The sequence below is a fragment of the Numida meleagris genome, chromosome 3 (genome assembly GCF_002078875.1).
Source record: "Numida meleagris isolate 19003 breed g44 Domestic line chromosome 3, NumMel1.0, whole genome shotgun sequence".
Lineage (NCBI taxonomy): Eukaryota > Metazoa > Chordata > Aves > Galliformes > Numididae > Numida > Numida meleagris.
Window position 1 is genome coordinate 105,986,191 of NC_034411.1, and position 21,044 is coordinate 106,007,234.

At 48.3% G+C, this 21,044-nt stretch overlaps 1 protein-coding gene across 3 annotated transcripts in view; it reads right to left on the reverse strand.

Moving 5' to 3' along the window:
• LOC110395846 (interferon-induced very large GTPase 1-like) overlaps nucleotides 227–21,044 on the reverse strand; it is a 28,525-nt gene continuing 7,707 nt past the window's right edge. For 2 of the 3 annotated variants that reach the window (XM_021390787.1, XM_021390786.1), the window contains one exon: nucleotides 232–4,925. In XM_021390787.1, coding sequence (XP_021246462.1) covers nucleotides 1,126–4,925 — 3,800 coding nt within the window. In that variant the 3' untranslated portion in view covers nucleotides 232–1,125. Of the gene's footprint in view, nucleotides 8,427–9,445; nucleotides 9,706–21,044 lie in introns of those variants that run through there. The other variant, XM_021390789.1, reaches the window with a different exon arrangement.

The window sequence follows — 21,044 nt, forward strand, 5'->3', positions numbered from 1 at the left end:
TAAGTCAGAAGGTTCTGAGGCCATGGCTGCCCAGAGAATCTATGGGTGCCTCATCCCTGGAGGTGCTCAAGACCAGGCTGGATGGGGCTTTGAGCAGCCTGACCTGGTGGGAGATGTTCCAGCCCTTATCAGGGGTTGAGACTGGGTAGGCTTTAAGGTCACTTCCCACTCAAACCATGCTAGGATTCTACAGTAATTGCAGCTTAAGTGGAAAGAAAGCATGCAGAGACCAATCCAGTCTAACTCTACCCATTTATTAGCAAAGTCTACAAAGGATTATAACGAATCACCAACTCTCCAGGAGAACCAACAGTACTGCAGGAATTGTGCAGCAAAGCCCAGTGTCCACTGTGCTGGTACAGGCAGAGCTGGTTAGAAGTTCTCCAGACCAGCACCCAGTGCCCAGCTGCCTTCACAACACAAATGCTAACATCACACCCTGCTGATGTCTACTGAGGAAGCTGCAGAGATAACTAAGTCTCTACGTTGGTTATACAAGGAGCTTTTGCCCAGAATCTAAGCACATGCTAAATGTAGTTGGATTGGCTGTGAGATGGAGGGAAGTTTGCCAGGGGACCTGAGTAGGAGCTCATGGATGTGTAGGCACATCTTAACACAGGAAGGATACCTAATGAACATGCAGTTAAATCACTATCACTGAGCTGAGAATTAAATTTAGCAAGAAGGGGTTTTTAGCTCCTGACAAATGTTTACCTGCTCTCAGACATCGTTGACCTTTCTTTAAGTGAGACAAGCATTTGCTGCAGGGAAACTATTCTTTTGCCAGTGTCATTTATTTTCACATACCTGCAGATAATGTGGTACTTTATGTTTCTGCCTTGGTTCAATCTTGGCTGTACGAGTGGTTGCTGCAGAAATGTGGGTTTTATTTTTGCTCTAAGACAAAGCTGGTGCAAGCATTTATTGCAAGAAAGGAAGAGGAGTTTGACTTTATCATGAAGCAGGGGCATTTCTGAGGAGTGGCAGGAGTAGCGCATTTTGTTTTGTCCAGCTTTAGCAGCAGTTAGATGAAGTTCTCTTGACATTAGTCGTAATTGTTAGAATATTTTGTGGATATCCTCACGTCATGTTCTTCTAAAATGCAAAGCAGTGGCAGATTTTCCTTCATGTCAACTTTGCCCTCCTCAGTTCCTCAAGTGCTTCCTGCTTTGTAATTGTCTGCCATGCAGCAGGGATTTTTCCTCTGCCATGAAATTTACCCTTGTAGAGTTCTTCTAGCTGTGCCCTGAAATGAGACACAAACCATTTCCAGTACTTTTGCATGGATGAATCAGGAAGAATGTTCCAAGTGGAATAAGGAGGTCCTGCATCTCGGTATGTCTTGTAGGGGATCTGTGTGTCTTTGCCAGTCCTGAAGGTACAGTTACTGGCTACAAGGCTAGAACAAATGTCTATGACAAGGTTGTCTGTTTTGTGCCATCGGTTGTTGCCCAAAACTTGTGGACGATGGAAGACAAGCTGGTGGTCTCCATCATGGTTTGGCATAGTGTTTGTGCAAACTGCCCTACAAAATGGACACTGCTCCTTGCACCCTGGAAACTGTTCCACCAGTATTTTGTAAGGCTGCTTTTCAAACGAGCTCAAACCAGCACGAGCAAACTCGTCCTTGAGATGATCTCTCAGGGGAGAAAGTGCCTCCATCATGGCGTTATTGAGGAACTCTATGCCTGTTATCTCCAGATGTTCAATGCCAACCAGGTCACTCCTGGGCAGTGTTAGGACCCCTCCAAGTTCTCTGCAGAATTCATCCAGCCAAAGAGAGATTATGTTATTTCTGTCTCTTCTGTCTTTGACAGCTGTGGTTGATGCAAAAACAGCTTTCTGAATGTTTTCATAGTACTGATCCAGAGTTCTATTTAAAAACATTGCCAGTCGACGGTTCTGATCTAGACAGTATGTCTCAACACGAGTCTGAATGTAACACTTCATAAAGGCAATGGGGGAACGAAGGTACTGCTTGAATTTTTCAAAATTTTCTTCTTCTGCCAGGTATTTCAGTATGCAAACTTCCAGAAAGGCTCTACTGCCATTAAAATCAGGTATTTCGCTCCTCATATGTTCAGCTATGACAAGAGCTGTCTTGTCATAGACGGCCAGGTGCAGACCGGGGGCAATCTTGCTGCACAGGAAATCAGCAAAAGTTGTGATAGATGTGGCTCCTTGGCAGGAAATCTGGAAACATTTGAAGAAATCTTCTCTCTTGCTCTCCAGGTAGATGGCTGGGTCATTTGCTTTCCTGAAGGCTGCATGCATGTCTTTAAACCTGGGTGCAGCCATTCTGCACAGATACACCGAAAGATCTATTCTGTAGTCTTTAGTAAAATTATACTTTTCAGAGCTAGGGGCAGTTTTTATACCTTCCTGCACTTCATTTAGTATTTCATGAATAAAAGTGGGACTGTAATCCATTTTGTCCTTTTCCTTCTGGTCAATGTTTTCCTTCACACGCCTTATGATGCTATCTGTAATGTTTTGAAAGCTGCTCACATTGGACTCACTAAAATTTGAAGGAATAAAGCCCAAAGCCTTTTTCGTGGATATGTGTTTCTTCTCATCAAGAGAAAAGGTGGTGTGTTTGGAAAACTTCGCGATTTGTTCATCTACATTAGGCTCCTTAAAGTGTTCGAGAAGGGCATTTTCTATTTCCACATCAATGTTCACCTCTTCCAGAGGGGGAGCATTAGAAGACACTTCAGCAACCCAGGTCATCCAGAGGGAATTAAAGCTGTTTCTCAGTTCTTGTTCACTTAATTCCTGGCCTTTAAGAGACAGAGCCAGCTCCCTGCTCTTTTTCAGGAGCTCATTTTCATATTTAGATTTCCTCTCATCCACTCTTCTCTGGTTCTTCTTTAGTTCCAGAAGTTTCTCACACTTCCTCCTGGTTTCTTCAAGAAGGGACGCTTTTAGCTCTTTCAGCTTCAGTTCCGTGCTACTTTTCCACTGAATCAGTATCTCACAGTCTCTGTCTTCACTGAAGAACTTCTCCACGTCTTTGGTGATGGCATCACTTGTTTCTTGCACCAGATTTTCAAGCTGTTTTGTGGTGATTTTCTCCAGCTCTCCATTCCGAACCTTGTTGTCCAGCTGCATTTGCAAGTCTAAGATGTGCCTTCTCAGTTTCCAGGTCCACTGACTAAAGGAGGTTTCCAGTTTCTTGTACGCAGCAATCTCCACTGAGTTCTTGAAGCTGAAAACAAAGTTTTCATTCCGCAAGGCGTTCCACAGGTCACTAATACGAACTTTCAAGCTGGAGAGCCTCAGAACACTGCCCTGCGATTCCTTCTTGGCAGCTTGGAGAATTTTTCTCTTTAATTCCTGGACGTTCTGGCTGTAGGTGGGGTTGGGTGGTGCCATTGGTGGGTTACCCTCCCACAGGTGAGCAAAGTAATGAATGTGGGTGTTCACGTCAAAGCGGATGACGTCACTGAAGCAGGTGACGTCACAGAATTCCTGCTGGGCTGCTGTCACTGTCATTTCATCCAGCTTCTCCTGCAGACGCCTTTGTCCTTCCATGTTCTGTTCCTTTGCTGTTATTTCTCCCACATTTTGATGTACAAACAGGCAGCTTGGGGAAAGCTTGACTTGCTTCATCCTCAGAAAAGCCTGCACAGCAATCTGAAGGACGTCTTGCATTTCTGACGGATTCTCCCCAAAGATGTTGATCAGAGTCATGTTGCCAATGCCGATGACGAAGGTGGCCAGCTCGTTGTCATGATTCAGTGACTGCTTATTGGCCATCTCTATGGCACGAAGTCCTTCTGTGTCCACAACGAGCATGTAATCAAAGTTCACATCCCGCTGCAGCTTCTCGTCCACTTTAATGAGCTGCATAAAAGCTCCCCGGGTGCATCTGCCGGCACTGACATTGAACTGGAGTCCAAACATGGCATTCAGTAGGGTTGATTTCCCTGTGCTCTGGATGCCAAGCACGGACAGGACAAAGACTCGCTTGTCACCTAACTTCTCAATTAACCTGTCAAAGATTGCTGCAACCCATTGTAAGGGTACGTAAGAAGCATCACCATCCATCAGCTCAATGGGATACCCCGAAACCATCAGATCAGCCGCAATTTCAGGTAGTTGGTGAAAACATACCTCTTTGGAGTTTGTTGATTCAAGAGCTTCATAAATCTGTCCCACCTCTCTCAAAATATGCTCAAGGCCAATGGACGAATCATTGATTTCATTGGAAAGGGAATCTAACCTTCTCATCATTATAGTTTTGGGGTTGTTTTCTTCATTGCTTTTCCTTATTGCCAGGATTTGAGACCATAACTGATGATACTCTCTCTTCAGTTCATCAAGGCGATCTGAGGACAGGTCATCCATGAAGACCTTCATCCAGTGCAGGAAGTATTTCTTGGTGTTGACAGGCTGTGACTGGAGAAAGCCAAGGACTGATTTCATCAGCTGATTGAGGGGGAATGCTTTGTCTAGTTGCTTTCTTCTTATTACAGATTTGTCACATTCAATTTGGCTCCGATGATGTTCTATGCTCTTGTTCCTCTTCTCCTGTAAGCGAGTGAGTTCTTTGTCCTTTTTACACCAATCGTACCACAGTTTTCCTTGCAGAGGCAGTAGCTTTGATTTGATCTCAGACAGCTTCTCTCCCTCCAGCAGCTTCACCAGCATGTTTGCCTTTTCTTTGGCTATCACACACGCTTCTGCGTCTTCATCGACTAAGAAGCCGTGCTGGTGAGCAGTGCCTAGACACATATTGAGGCTAGAGCGTGTGTTCGATCCCTCCAGCAGATCTCGGATTGTTTTTGTCAGCTCGCCCACTAATTCTGCTTCATTTCTGTTCTTGATACCTATTCTTATGTTTTGGCTAGATCGGCCAGCTGCAATGTTCTCTCTCTCAGTGAACAGACAAACCAAAGGCCTCTGAGACTGCCACAGGTCATGTAAAATTTTCCTGCCTTTCTTATCACTCTGATCAGACTCAGAAATGAGAGCCACATTCACAGCAGAGATCTCCTGCAAGAAGCTCAGCTGTGGCTCATGATCCCTGGCATCTCCGTGCAGGTTACAGAAAGCAACACAGCCGTCAAAACTGTCCTCGTCGCTACCACGCGGACAATACCAGGAGATCTCCACCACACCTTTCATCAGGAAACAGTCTTTGGTGCTGCCTTTGCAATGCCGGTGGAAAAAAGTATCATGTCTTTGTTTGCTCAGCAGAGCGTTCAGGAGCTGCGACTTGGAAGAGGAAGGAGAGCTGCCGATGCGTATGAAGGACACGATGGGTGTCTCTGCCAGATAGATGAGTTTGTTTGTGTAGCTGCTACTTTTTGTCTGCTCTCCTGATTTTGGTGCTGCTTTCCAGCTCTTTTTGATTAGGCTGAGGGACCAGAGAGGGAACTCGATCTGTGAAGTGCATGGGTTGGGTACCAGGAGGGGTAGTGCAAACTGGCAGAAGGCAAGCTTTGATGACATGTACTGCCTCATGAAATCATTGGCGCAATGAAAAATGGCCATCTGCAGGTCCATAGGGTGCACGTAGCTCTCCCTGGTTGCAGAGTCAGGGGCTCCTTCATCCAAATCACTGAAAAAGTCATCAAAGGAATCAGAGGGCTCTGTGGCTTTTGGTGTGGGCGTGACTTGTGGCTTACTCTTGTCCTTGTAAGTCAGGTACCTCACCCTGTAGTCCACACACAATAGCTTTTGCAGGAAGTAAAAGGGCAGTTCACTCTCCTTGCTGGGCTGGCTGTCATGTACAGATGCCTTGTGTATGATGTGGAAGTCTTCTGACCCCATGTTTCTTGGATAGTAACTTTCTAGCCCAAGGCGCTTAAGTAAGTTGAGGAACTCGGGGTTTGCACTGGCTTGATGAGTTTTGGATTTGCTGTCATCAGATTTGGGTTTGGATGGACTGGGAGGCAGATTTCCTTGAAAAGTGTCTTCCATGTCTTTGATTATAATCTGTGTCTTCAGATGGACAGAGGTGTCCTCCAATTGCCCACTGATGTAGGCCTGCAAGTCACTTTCCAGCACCTCCCAGTCTTTGAATGCGTTCTGTTTCTTGAGGAGATCTTTTATCTCTGCAGACCATGAGTTCTTCATCTTATCTTCCATGAAAACTAAGCGCTCACTCTTCTGCTCAGGGGACACCTCTCTATTTTCGTACATTATGGTGAGGCCTGTGAGGAGCAGGAAGGCCTCGGCTCTATAAACACCCTGCGCCTTCAGGCCCTGATACTCATCATATGTAGTTTGCATTTTCTTGGCCACAAAGTTAATTTCTGGACAACCAAGGAGGAGCTGAAAAGTGCTGCTTTCTACTTGGTATCCAATGCTGGTTGTAACTAAGAGCACTATTAGTTCGATGTCTTTCTCTGCCCTTTCCTGCAGATACTGGAGCAAAGAATAAACAGCCAGGCTTATAGTCAGGGTAGCTTTGATCTTTGCTTCACGAATGGCAGATGCAGAGGTGGCTGGTGAGTAGGTGACCTCCTGAATGTGCTCCTTCATTTGCAGCAGTGTCTCGATGAGATCCTGAACCTCAGAAATACTGGGAATTTTGGGAAATGTGTGCTCAGTGCAGAAAATCCATTGCATAATGAGGGAAGCCCTGGGGAAGTCCTTAACAGAATGGATGTGAGGATCCAGCAGGCACTGCAGCAGGTGTTTGATATAGGTGATGTTTTCTGGAGGCGATTTTTGGCAAAACAGAACGGTATTCAGCAGAAACTCCTGCATTGCCTTATTGGACAAGCATACATTGATCCAGACACTGGGATTTTTTGCTTTTTCATTCAGAGCCTGTTTGAAATCTATCAACGCGACCAGTTTCCTTTCATCTGCGGTCACCTCCCAGGTCTTCATGTGCTCCAGGAATGCTCTGGCCTCTTCCACAGCACTGGCCAGTTCCTCTCCAAACACTGTGCCAATGCTGTGATTCGTGAGCGCTTCATATGCAGCCCTGAAGCTGGTGCTAAGTTGATAGGCAGATTTAAAATCATTGGAGTGGTTGGACAGGATGATGTCCCACACTGGGATCAGCTGAAAGCCCCTGTCAATAACAAACCAGGTTGTGTTATTGGCCACAAGCCCACACTTCCACTGGACAGGGGAATCTGTCTCTGATGGACCCCCTGTGTTGGTCACGGAGAGCTGAATCGCTGTGTGGCTGCTGCCTCTATCGCTTCTCCCAAGTGATGCCTGTGAGCTAGATTTGGAAATGTCCACACTGCCAGCAAAGCTGCTGAAACTCGCCCTGACAAAGGAGTTCAGTGCTTCAGATGCTCGTTGCTTCATCTCTTCCTGTTGCTCTGCCGTGAATCCTTCTGAAGATGCTTTCCACCAGAATATGCCCCCAAAGTGGAGGGGTCCCTGGTTGATGTGGGACCCAAACCTGCTGAAGAAGCTGGCACACCTGCTCTTCAGCACGTTGAGCCTGTCTGCCTCCTGGGTGATGCTCAGAAGGTGCTCGATGCATTGCAGCTCCCTCAGGGCCCCATCTGAGAGGCGAAGCTGGTCCTTTTGGAAGCAGCAGGAGGCCTGAGGGATGTACTGGTATGCAGTGGTACAAATGTACGCCTGCTCTGAGTGTGAGTGGTGAGTATCTTCCTTGTGTGAGGAGCTGCTGTAATCTACACCGCCTTCAACACTTAACCCCAAGAACCCGGCTTTGGCAGAAACGCTGAGGCTGAACCCCAACTGCTCCATGGACTTGGTGAAATTGGCTTCAGCTGCAGAGGAGGAGAACTCCTTCCTCTCAAGCAGTGACACTTGCTCCGGACCAGCAAGCTTGAAACCCCTGGGGACTCTGATGAGCTGCTCTCGCTTTGCCAGCATGTCTGCCAGGCTGTTGGTTCGGTAAATGCCCTGCAGAGCCAGCCCTCCTGACGCCCGTCTCAGGACCTCCTCGTCAGAGACATTCTCGCTCCTGCCCACGGTCTTTTCCTGCTGCTCCAGTTGCTTCTGGATGCTTGCAAGGTCATCTACCAAGGCCTTCTCTGGTGATGCCAGGTACTCCCTGGGAATGTCCATGGCTTGCCATAGGGCCTCCTCTTTCTGTCTTACCATCTCCTTGCTGTGGCTGTGGCTGTGATGCAATTCTTTCAGCTCCTGCAGGGCTAGCTTGGCTTCTTCTTGCCTCTGCTTCATCATCTCCAGGCGCTGCTTCTGCAGCTCCTCAACAGTTGCTTTGTTGTCTGTAATGTGCAGAAGCTTTCGGAGTGCCCTTTTCTCCCAGGGGTACCGTACCTCACACTCCAGCTTCAGATAGTCTTCATATTGCAGATGTTGCAAAGCTTCTTTTGATTTAATACCTAATACCTTCAACAGCTTGGGGAGCCAGTATTCTTCATCCAGTCCTTCCTTCTGAAATGTTTCTGCCAGCCGTCGTTTAGCAAGATTGGCCTTTTCCAAATCATCTGTTCTCTCCTCCTGTGACTCCATGGCTGTGGAAGAGGTAAACAGACTTCAGTTAAAGGCACATTAGAAAAGGCCACCGCCTTTTCTTAGAAGAGGCTGCTCCAGAGCTGCAGGGATTCTTCCCACCCAGCTGCTGGAACCCAGCCTTGGGCATCCCAGCAACAGACCGATGTGGACAGACACACAAACGCACCATGCATGTGGCTACACAACCAACTGTGGGCATGTGCTAGCTTCAGAAGCACCCATGTGTATCCCCCAGACCAGTCTCACCTGTCACTGGCTCTGCTTCCTTGCAGCACACAGACATGAGGTAGAGAGGGGGACTGCACAGGCTGAGATAGGAAAGGATTTAATAAGGAGACAGGACAGAGTGCAGTGAGTGGGCTTGCTCAGACAAGTGATCTGCCACTGGTCTCATGACAGCAGCCCCTTTCGTATCCTTTTCTGCCTGTTCCTCAATTTTGGTCCTTTTCTGCTTCCCTTCAGCATCATTCCACAGGTTGTGCTCAAATACCTCAAAGTCTCCTTTTCCCTCTAGTTAATCCAAGCTGATCCTCTTCAGAGCATGGCCCAGAGTGTTCTGTCACCCAGGAAGTGGCCATTGGAGACTTTGGGTCATCAGCATTTTCTCTTCTGACCCCTGTGCATGCAGTTGATGCCCCTCTGGGGTTTTGTTTATTAGTGCCCCCTTTACGTATCATTGCCTTGGCACTGGAACAGTCCTTGTCTGCATAACGGTGAGGAAGCCAACGCTCTCACTGTGCACATACCCTTACAGTGCTGTCATACAGAGCTGAGAGTTGTCTCTGTCTCTATTCAAGTGGATACTGAGGAGATTTATTCAGTGCATAAAACCTTCCTGTGCAATCAGCTCTCATCCCACTAACTACATGCTACAGCCTTTCCATCTCAGGAATTGATGCCAGGCCCTTGTTGCTGTGCTCTTTTGACTCTTGCGGAGCCTTTATGCCCTCTTTTCCTTTATGCTCGGGGATGATTTAAAGTAAACCACTGAATGGATTTGCAGTCTGAGTCCTCTCACCTCACAGCAGGTGCTCCTGGAGGTGTGATGCTTGGCTTTCCAGAGGACGCAGGGCACCAGGGCACCCGGCCCAAGCGAGGCAGCACACGGTCACTTGTGAGGCCCGGTAGACAAGGCAGGGTTGTGAAGAAGAGGTTGGGAACCACTCCAAGAATTCAGAAGGAAAAACACGAGGAAAGGCCCAGAATCCTAAAGGAGAAAAACAGACACTCAGGAGAGGGCAGCCGTGAATGCAGAAGATTCGATCCTGGCAGCAGTGAAGGCCAGTCCTTCTCCTACGTTATGGTCTTGTGATTTTTTGTTGTCGGTATTCCACATCATTACATCATGTAAGGTACGGGCAGTTAAAGAGTTAATTCCCTGGTTACTGCAAACTGCTTTTTTTTTTTTTTTTTTTTTGGTGTGTTTGTGTTTTTTTTTTTCCTGCCGCTTTAGCTGCCGGACCACCCAGGGCCGGCCCCTACCCGCCAACAATTATTTTTTTTTTCCTTCCTCTTTTCTCATTTTTTTTCTTTTGGGCCTGTCCCCCTTGTCATGGACGTGGACCCTTAGATAATACCGTGACATCCTACCTGGTGGGACCTGCCCAGGGCCACAGAGGAAGCACCCTGCGGGAGCTGAAGGAATATGAATAGCGCTGGGGTGGTGTTGGAGGAGCACCGTGTCCAGAGGATGAAGGGCCTGCTGGGGCAGGGGGGAACCAGAGGGACCCAGAGTTAGCTCCCTCCAGTCCCAAGCACCCTGGGGTTCTGTGAACACGGCAGGCTCTTTATCACCGAGCCCACAAGCGTGCTGGGAGCTCCCAGGTTGCTGGCTCCTGCCAAGAGCTTACAAAGGTGTCACCTCTCAGCATCTCCTCCATCCTCCGGAAAGGTCTGTAAGCCAGCTGGGCCTTTACCAATCAAATTGTGAAATTAGGAGGTGTATTGGGCATTCTTCACTGAAAGCGAGTGACCCCGAGAAGCACTCCTGTTTCAGAAGGACCTGAGCCTCTTCCAGGAAAGGCTCTGATTTCTGAAGAGCACGGTTGGCAGGCATGGGTCTTGAGTGAAAATGAAAGAAACGTTCAACCCCGTCCTGAAGGTGTGCATGGAGCAGGGGCTGGCAGAGTGGAGGACAGGACACTTTTTGCTGCCTACAACATGAGGTGGATCCTCACGGCCCCAAACCTGCAGCCTCCCCATCACCAATCAGTGCCGAGGCTGGGGATGGCACTAACATCAGGGAGCAAGCTTGGAGAGCGTTCCTGTAGTGTGCATCCCCTGTTTATTGGCTGCCAGGCAAAGGGATGTGAGCCAGCCCCCTCACTCTTGGCTACCACTTGTTCACTTTTAGCTGCTTTCCTTCACAAGGAGCTCCCTTGGCTTCCATCAGCGCTTGCTACAGAGCGAGAGCAGGGTAGGGGTGCAGGGCCAGCAGGAGCTGCCCCTTCTGCCATCCAGCTCTTCCTCCTGTGCTTCTGGCTGATCCTTCAGCATGTCAGCAGTGCTGCTGGTCAGTGCTGAGGAGCTCAGCTCAGCGTCCTGCCCTGCCCAGCACTGGGCACAGCGAGGTTCCCACACACTCTCCAGCCGACAGTAGCATCTTCTCCCCACTTTGCACAGAGGGTTCTTCATCTCACAGCAGGAGAAATCCAGCAAGCCAGTCTTCCCTTGGACATTCATAGAGCTAATGATTAATGGAGGCTGGAACGTGTCCAATTGGGGTGCAGAAGGGGCAAAGAGGGAAAGGTAGCACAATGTAGTGGAAGAGCAAAGGCTCAGAAAGAAGAGAAGTCCCTCACTGAGGAACACCACCAAGAGTAAAGGTAACAAGGAGTGATGTGTGCACGGCAGGTTGCACAGACACAGCTGCCAACGCTTGTCCCATAGGGTTGCGCACCGTGAGACAGGGCCAGCACCACTGCACCGAGCCCTTAATGCAGGAATGAGCGCAGCACGCCAGCATGCAGAGCGGGGCCACAGAGCTGCAGGGCTCTGTGTTGGGCTCTGCTCTACAGCTCCCCTGGCTCTGCCTCGGGGCCCTGCTCCCCACTCCACCCCTGCATGGCCCTTCCCCTCCCTGTGACCCTTGTGCTTCCAGCGCTGTCATGCCTCAGCCCCTAATCTGGGTGCCGAGCCCTTCGTGCTTCCCTTCCTGCTCCTCCCTGCACCCCTGTGCAGCCATTGCCATCGCAGGCTCCATATCACAGCCCCTTTGCCCCCTGCCACAATCCCCTCTTTCCTGCCGGCCCTCTCAGCCCAGCACCGTAATGTGAGGCACCAAGCAGAGGACCAAGGGGCTCCCAGTGGATGCGAGTGCCCCTGCCCCACCCCAGGCACCGCAGCCAGGCCCTACCTGCACTTCTGGTGCTCCACAGCCCTGGTGATTTCCAAGCCCAGCTCTGACCCCACCCTTATATAGCCCAGAACCTCTGCACAGGCTGCAGCTTCCTGCTGGTGGGGCAGGGCAAGGTCTCCTGCTGCCTGAAGGTGTGTCTGAAAGGGAAATTTGGCAGCTGCTGGAAAACTGAGCTGGTGTCTGGAACTCTTTGGATATGGCTGTGCAGTCAATTCCTTATCCATGTGACAGCACAACCACCAAATCCACCTCTCAGGGAGACTGGGATGCCCAAGGCAATCCCGAAACCATCAGCAATCTGATCAGGGAGTTCAAGCAGTTCAGGGAAAGCCCCAGGGCTGGAGCAGGGCAAGCTCCTGACAAGAGGCACTGAGCCCCTTCTCTTTCTTGTTAGCGGTTTCTCAACTAGACTGGCTCTGCCTAGGAATTTAGGTCATCGGAATGTTTGGAATGTTTTGGACAAACTGGTGAGAGCCCAGAAAAGGACCGTGATGATTCTGTGGGGCCTGGAGCAGCTTTGCTGGGAGGAGAGCTGAGAGAGCTGGGGCTGCTTGGCCCAGAACAGGGCAGGCTCAAGGGGATCCCACCACGGCCATAAACCGTTGCAGGACGTGCAAGGGAATGGAGCTGGGTTCTGCTGTGTGGTGCCCAAGCAGTCCAGGGGCACAGGGTGCAGCCTGGAGCCCAGGAGCTGCCCATCAGCAGCACTGCAGTGCTGGGTGGGTACCAGAACCCTGTCACAGGGAGCAGAGCGGTGCGGGCACCTCCCTCCAGCCCCAAGTACTCCAGGGTTCTGTGAACCCTGCAGGCTCTTTGTCACTGAGACCACAAGCGTGCTGGGAGCTCCCAGGTTGCTGGTTCCTGCCAAGAGCTTGCAAAGGTGTCACCTCTCAGCATCCTTCATCCTCGGGAAAGGTCTGGAAGCCAGCTGGGCCTTTACCGATCAAATCCTGAACTTAGGAGATTTATTGGGCAATCTTCACTGAAAGCATGTGAGCTCGAGAAGCCCCTTCAGTTTCACAAGGGCCTGATCTTCTTCCAGGAAAGGCTCAGATTTCTGAGAAGCAGAGTAGGCAGGCACAGATGTTGAGTGAACATCAGTAAAATCATGGTGCAAAGGACTTTAGGGTGGGTTTCTTTTGTGATCCCATCTAACAGATATTAGATGGGTCCCTTGGTTCATTTCCCAGTTTGTTAGGAAGCTGGATACACCATGGAGAAGTTACGTACCAATCATAATCAGATCAATAAAAAGGGGTGAAAGAAGGGGTCAAAAGGAATGGCATCACTGTGCAGGAAGAGCCAACGAGCCAGGATGACCTGCGAAAACACAGTTTGTGTTAACCCAAGTGTGAAGTTCAACAGATCCAAGGACTGACATCACCACCCACACCCACAACAACCCAAAACATACTACTATTGCAAGTAAAATACATAATGTAATCAAGAGGTATATGCAGCATTCCAGCATGGTCAAATCTTTTTTTTTTTTTTTTTCTGTCCCAAAATACAAATGATTAAAGTCAGCTGTCAGCCTTTCTGTGTTCAGTCAAGGACCCATGGGGGTCTTCTGTAAAATGAAACAAGACATCGACTTACCCTTTTTGGGCTTTGTTAATATAGTTAAAATGAGGAAACAATCCAGCGAGTGTTGATTTTATATTCCTTTTCCCTTAGCATCCTTATGCATCCTGCCATGTGTGGGCATCCTTAGCCTCCCAAGCGTATTTATTGAGGGATTCCATCAAGGTTAGGGGAACTGGCCCCACATTAGGCAAGTCAACCAACACAGGCTGGCCAGGGAGATAAGAGGGTTTCCCTAGCTTATCTGCATCTGGATTGAGAGTAATGGGCAAGAGCGGTGGGGCCTTGGAACAGAAGGTGTTAAACTGAGGATCGTTTCCTTTTGTTGTGAGCTTTCTAATGTGCATCCACCCTTCTCCTCCCTTCAGTATTCTTTGATATATATATACCCGACTGCCAGCCCAGCGTCCAGATGCTATTACATTCATGATCTATATTTTGCCCACTTGGTTTCACTGAAAAGGAGACTCTTTTAGGTCCGTTGTGATTTAGGTTAGGTGGGCTGGTGGTGAGTCTGACTGCTGCATGCCTCACTACCTTTGACACTTGTCTAAAGGTGAGGGTGGTCACAGGACCATGCTTCCAGCCATAGTTTGTTAACTCTTGAGCATCCTCTCCCCATGTCCACACTTTGTATCCTGACTGCAGATGGTTAGGGGTTATGGTTCCTTGTAACGTTGCTCAGGCTCTCTCACTCTGAGGCATAGCCGGTATTTTTCCTTGTAGTTGTATATCTATAGGTTTTAGCATTTCTGGAAGCCCCCTAATTAAAGGTGTCATCCTCGCCGGACCAACAGGCATCATCATGGGTGATTCATGGTGTGGCTGCAGCTTTCTATCATACATAATTTGGAGACAAGCAGCCTTTTGAACACTTTCTACTAACTGGTCAATTGTCCCATTAATGGCAAGGGAGTCTCCCCTTTCTAGAGGGTTGAGACAACCTGCCCAACAGGCAGCCCTCTGTGTTAAGGACCAGGGGGCATAACTGCTGCCTGTGGTTAAAAATACTCCTGGTCCCCAGTATCCTTCATAGACTCATAGACTCATAGACTCATAGACTCATAGACTCATAGACTCATAGACTCATAGACTCATAGAATGGCCAGGGTTGAAAAGGACCTCAAAGATCATCGAGTTTCAACCCCCCTGCCTTGGGCAGGGTCGCCAACCACTAGACCAGGCTGCCCACAGCCACATCCAGCCTGGCCTTGAATACCTCCAGGGATGGGGCATCCACAGCCTCCTTGGGCAACCTGTTCCAGTGCGTCACCACCCTCTGAGTGAAAAACTTCCTCCTAATATCCAACCTAAATCTCCCCTGTCTCAATTTAAAACCATTCCCCCTTTGTCCTATCACTATCCACCCATGTAAACAGCCATTTCCCCTCCTGTTTATATGCTCCCTTCAAGTATTGGAAGGCCACATGAGGTCTCCCCAGAGCCTTCTCTTCCCCAAGCTAAACTTGCCCAGTTCCCTGGGCTTTCCTCATAGGGGTGATGCTCCTGGCCCTTTATCATCTTTGTGGCCCTCAGCTGGACTCCTTCTAGGAGATCCCTGTCTTTTTTGTACCGGGGAGCCCAGAACTGGACACAGTACACCAGGTGAGGCCTGACTAGGGCAGAGTAGAGGGGGAGGATCACCTCCGTTGACCTGCTGGCCACGCTCCTTTTAATGAACCCCAGGATCCCATTGGCCTTCTTGGCCACCAGGGCACACTGCTGGCTCATGGCCAACCTGTCATCCACCAGGACCCCCATGTCCTTCTCCGCAGAGCTCGTCTCCAGCAGGTCATGGCCCAACCTGTGCTGATACTTGTGGTTATTTCTTCCCAGGTGCAAGACTCTACACTTGCTTTTGTTAAACCTCATCTGGTTTCTTACTGCCCAGCTCTCCAGTCTGTCCAGGTCTTGCTGAATGGCAGCACAGCCTTCTGGTGTGTCAGCCACTCCTCCCAGCTTTGTATCATCAGCAAACTTGCTGAGGGTGGACACTATCCCCTCATGATGGTCATGATGAAGACATTGAACAAGACCGGACCCAGCACCTATCCTTGTGGAACACTGCTAATTACAGGCCTCTAACTGGACTCTGCACCACCGATCACAACCCCTGAGCTCAGCCAGTCAGCCAGTTCTCAACCCACCTCACTGTCCACTCATCTATCCCATGCTTCCTCAGCTTCGTGACAAGCATGTGATGGAAGACAGTGTCAAATGCCCTGTGGAAATAAAGGTAGATGCCATCCACTGCTCTCCCCTCATCCACCTAGCCAGTGATGACATCATAGAAAGCTACCAGGTTGGTCGAGCATGACCTCCCCCTGGTGAACCCATGCTGACTACATCTGATAACCTTCTCTTCCAATTGCCCGGAGAGGCAAACTACTTCTCAGTTTCTTTTTTTTCTTCTTTTCTCACTGTTAGTGTGACATTCCTGGCTGTCCAGATAAGCCAGCAGGGAGTGGTGCCTCAGGTGTCAGTGCACAAGCAGTATCGACTTTTGCAGTGGTCAGCTCCTTCAAGCCGCCCCCCCGAAAAAGACTGCTTGTCCCACTTCTGCTCGCCTATTCAATCATAAGCAGAAGTATTGTGGCACGGTGACACCCACCACTCACCCCCTAGATAGTCTGCAGTTGTCAGTCAGGGCCTTAATGCCACAAAGGCCGCACAAAGCGAGCTTTGATCCAAGAAAACAAAAAAGAAGGGTTTAGCTCTCATCTTTCACGCCATACATGAATGCAATTTAGAGAGAAGGATGTGGTGACGGACCATGTCAAAGGACTCACAGAAATCCAGGTAGAGAGTCCTGGGCCCTACAGTTTCAATAAAGAAATAAATAAGACTTTCAGGGAAGGAGGGCTGTGCATATAGATTTTGTGGCAGTGGGCACAGAAAGTCTGACTACAGAGAAGGGGAATGCTGTCTGGGTGGAGCCCCACAGTTCCTTGGCAATGAGGGCCACAGGGATGCTCAGAAGGATGGAGCACCTCTCCTATGAAGAAAGGCTGAGAGTTGGGCTTGTTCAGGCCAGAGAAGAGAAGGCTCCGGGGAGACTTCCTCTGTGGCCTTCCAGTACCTAATGGTGCCAACAGGGAAGCTGGGAAGGATATGTTAGAGACTGTAAAATGGAATAGTTTTAAACCAAATGAGGGCAGATTTAGATTCAGATTTAGAAATAACAAAGAAATTCTTAAGTCAGAAGGTGCTGAGGCCATGGCTGCCCAGAGAATCTATGGGTGCCTCATCCCTGGAGCTGCTCAAGACCACGTTGGATGGGGCTTTGTGCAGCCTGACCTGGTGGGAGATGTTCCAGCCCTTAGCAGGTGCTGGGACTGGGTGGGCTTTAAGATCCCTTCCCACTCAAACCATGCTAGGATTCTACTGTGGCTTAAGTGAAAAGAAAGCATGCAGAGACCAATCCAGTCTAACTCTACCCATTTATTAGCAATGACTAAAAAGGATTCTAATGAATTACCAACTCTCCAGGAGAACCAACAGTACGGCAGGAATTGTGCAGCAAAGCCCAGTGTCCGCTGTGCTGGTACAGGCAGAGCTGGCTAGATGTTCTCCAGACCAGCACCCAGTGCCCAGCTGCCTTCACAACACAAATGCTAACATCACACCCTGCTGATGTCTGCTGAGGAAGCTGCAGAGATAACTAAGTCTCTGCGTTGGTTATACAAGGAGCTTTTGCCCAGAATCTAAGCACATGCTAATTGTGGTTGGATTGGCTGTGAGATGGAGGGAAGTTTGCCAGGGGACCTGAGTAGGAGCTCATGGATGTGTAGGCACATCTTAACACAGGAAGGATACCTAATGAACATGCAGTTAAATCTCTATCACTGAGCTGAGTATTAAGTTTAGCAAGAAGGGTTTTTTAGCTCCTGACAAATGTTTACCTGCTCTCAGACATCGTTGACCTTTCTTTAAGTGAGACAAGCATTTGCTGCAGGGAAACTATTCTTTTGCCAGTGTCATTTATTTTCACATACCTGCAGATAATGCGGTACTTTATATTTCAGCCTTGGTTCAATCTTGGCTGTACGAGTGGTTGCTGCAGAAATGTGGGTTTTATTTTTGCTCTAAGAGAAAGTTGGTGCAAGCGTTTATTGCAAGAAAGGAAGAGGAGTTTGACTTTATCATGAAGCAGGGGCATTTCTGAGGAGTGGCAGGAGTAGCGCATTTTGTTTTGTCCAGCTTTAGCAGCAGTTAGATGAAGTTCTCTTGACATTAGTCGTAATTGTTAGAATATTTTGTGGATATCCTCACGTCATGTTCTTCTAAAATGCAAAGCAGTGGCAGATTTTCCTTCATGTCAACTTTGCCTTCCTCAGTTCGTCAAGTGCTTCCTGCTTTGTAATTGTCTGCCATGCAGCAGGGATTTTTCCTCTGCCATGAAATTTACCCTTGTAGAGTTCTTCTAGCTGTGCCCTGAAATGAGACACAAACCATTTCCAGTATTTTTGCATGGATGAATCAGGAAGAATGTTCCAAGTGGAATAAGGAGGTCCTGCATCTCGGTATGTCTTGTAGGGGATCTGTGTGTCTTTGCCAGTCCTGAAGGTACAGTTACTGGCTACAAGGCTAGAACAAATGTCTATGACAAGGTTGTCTGTTTTGTGCCATCGGTTGTTGCCCAAAACTTGTGGACGATGGAAGACAAGCTGGTGGTCTCCATCATGGTTTGGCATAGTGTTTGTGCAAACTGCCCTACAAAATGGACACTGCTCCTTGCACCCTGGAAACTGTTCCACCAGTATTTTGTAAGGCTGCTTTTCAAACGAGCTCAAACCAGCACGAGCAAACTCGTCCTTGAGATGATCTCTCAGGGGAGAAAGTGCCTCCATCATGGCGTTATTGAGGAACTCTATGTCTGTTATCTCCAGATGTTCAATGCCAACCAGGTCACTCCTGGGCAATCTTAGGACCCCTCCAAGCTCTCTGCAGAATTCATCCAGCCAAAGAGAGATTATGTTATTACTGTCTCTTCTGTCTTTGACAGCTGTGGTTGATGCAAAAACAGCTTTCTGAATGTTTTCATAGTACTGATCCAGAGTTCTATTTAAAAACATTGTCAGCCGACTGTTCTGATCTAGACAGTATGTCTCAACATGTGTCTGAATGTAACTCTCCATAAAGGCAATGGGGGAATGAAGGTACTGCTTGAATTTTTCAAAATTTTCTTCTTCTGCCAGGTATTTCAGTATGCAAACTTCCAGAAAGGCTCTACTGCCATTAAAATCAGGTACTTCGCTCCTCATATGCTCAGCTATGACAAGAGCTGTCTTGTCATAGACGGCCAGGCGCAGACCGGGGGCAATCTTGCTGCACAGGAAATCAGCAAAAGTTGTGATAGAAGTGGCTCCTTGGCAGGAAATCTTGAAACATTTGAAGAAATCTTCTCTCTTGCTCTCCAGGTAGATGGCTGGGTCATTTGCTTTCCTGAAGGCTGCATGCATGTCTTTAAACCTGGGTGCAGCCATTCTGCACAGATACACCGAAAGATCTATTCTGTAGTCTTTAGTAAAATTATACTTTTCAGAGCTAGGGGCAGTTTTTATACCTTCCTGCACTTCATTTAGTATTTCATGAATAAAAGTGGGACTGTAATCCATTTTGTCCTTTTCCTTCTTGTCAATGTTTTCCATCACACGCCTTATGATGCTATCTGTAATGTTTTGAAAGCTGCTCACATTGGACTCACTAAAATTTGAAGGAATAAAGCCCAAAGCCTTTTTCGTGGATATGTGTTTCTTCTCATCAAGAGAAAAGGTGGTGTGTTTGGAAAACTTCGCGATTTGTTCATCTACATTAGGCTCCTTAAAGTGTTCGAGAAGGACATCTTCTATTCCCACATCAACGTTCACCTCTTCCAGAGGGGGAGCATTAGAAGACACTTCAGCAACCCAGGTCATCCAGAGGGAATTAAAGCTCTTTCTCAATTCTTGTTCACTTAATTCCTGGCCTTTAAGAGACAGAGCCAGCTCCCTGCTCTTTTTCAGGAGCTCATTTTCATATTTAGATTTCCTCTCATCCACTCTACTCTGGTTCATCTTTAGCTCTAGAAGTTTGTCACACTTCCTCCTGGTTTCTTCAAGAAGGGACGCTTTTAGCTCTTTCAGCTTCAGTTCCGTGCTACTTTTCCACTGAATCAGTATCTCACAGTCTCTGTCTTCACTGAAGAACTTCTCCACGTCTTTGGTGATGGCATCACTTGTTTCTTGCACCAGATTTTCAAGCTGTTTTGTGGTGATTTTCTCCAGCTCTCCATTCCGAACTTTATTGTCCAGTTCCATTTGCAAGTCTAAGATGTGCCTTCTCAGTTTCCAGGTCCACTGACTAAAGGAGGTTTCCAGTTTCTTGTATGCAGCAATCTCCACTGAGTTCTTGAAGCTGAAAATGAAGTTTTCATTCCGCAAGGCGTTCCACAGGTCACTAATACGAACTTTCAAGCTGGAGAGCCTCAGAACACTGCCCTGCGATTCCTTCTTGGCAGCTTGGAGAATTTTGCTCTTCAATTCCTGGACGTTCTGGCTGTAGGTGGGGTTGGGTGGTGCCATTGGTGGGTTACCCTCCCACAGGTGAGCAAAGTAATGAATGTGGGTGTTCACGTCAAAGCGGATGACGTCACTGAAGCAGGTGACGTCACAGAATTCCTGCTGGGCTGCTGTCACTGTCATTTCATCCAGCTTCTCCTGCAGACGCCTTTGTCCTTCCATGTTCTGTTCCTTTGCTGTTATTTCTCCCACATTTTGATGTACAAACAGGCAGCTTGGGGAAAGCTTGACTTGCTTCATCCTCAGAAAAGCCTGCACAGCAATCTGAAGGACGTCTTGCATTTCTGACGGATTCTCCCCAAAGATGTTGATCAGAGTCATGTTGCCAATGCCGATGACGAAGGTGGCCAGCTCGTTGTCATGATTCAGTGACTGCTTATTGGCCATCTCTATGGCACGAAGTCCTTCTGTGTCCACAACGAGCATGTAATCAAAGTTCACATCCCGCTGCAGCTTCTCGTCCACTTTAATGAGCTGCATAAAAGCTCCCCGGGTGCATCTGCCGGCACTGACATTGAACTGAAGTCCAAACATGGCATTCAGTAGGGTTGATTTCCCTGTGCTCTGGATGCCAAGCACGGACAGGACAAAGACTCGCTTGTCACCTAACTTCTCAATTAACCTGTCAAAGATTGCTGCAACCCATTGTAAGGGTACGTAAGAAGCATCACCATCCATCAGCTCAATGGGATACCCCGAAACCATCAGATCAGCCGCAATTTCAGGTAGTTGGTGAAAACATACCTCTTTGGAGTTTGTTGATTCAAGAGCTTCATAAATCTGTCCCACCTCTCTCAAAATATGCTCAAGGCCAACGGACGAATCATTGATTTCATTGGAAAGGGAATCTAACCTTCTCATCATTATAGTTTTGGGGTTGTTTTCTTCATTGCTTTTCCTTATTGCCAGGATTTGAGACCATAACTGATGATACTCTCTCTTCAGTTCATCAAGGCGATCTGAGGACAGGTCATCCATGAAGACCTTCATCCAGTGCAGGAAGTATTTCTTGGTGTTGACAGGCTGTGACTGGAGAAAGCCAAGGACTGATTTCATCAGCTGATTGAGGGGGAATGCTTTGTCTAGTTGCTTTCTTCTTATTACAGATTTGTCAC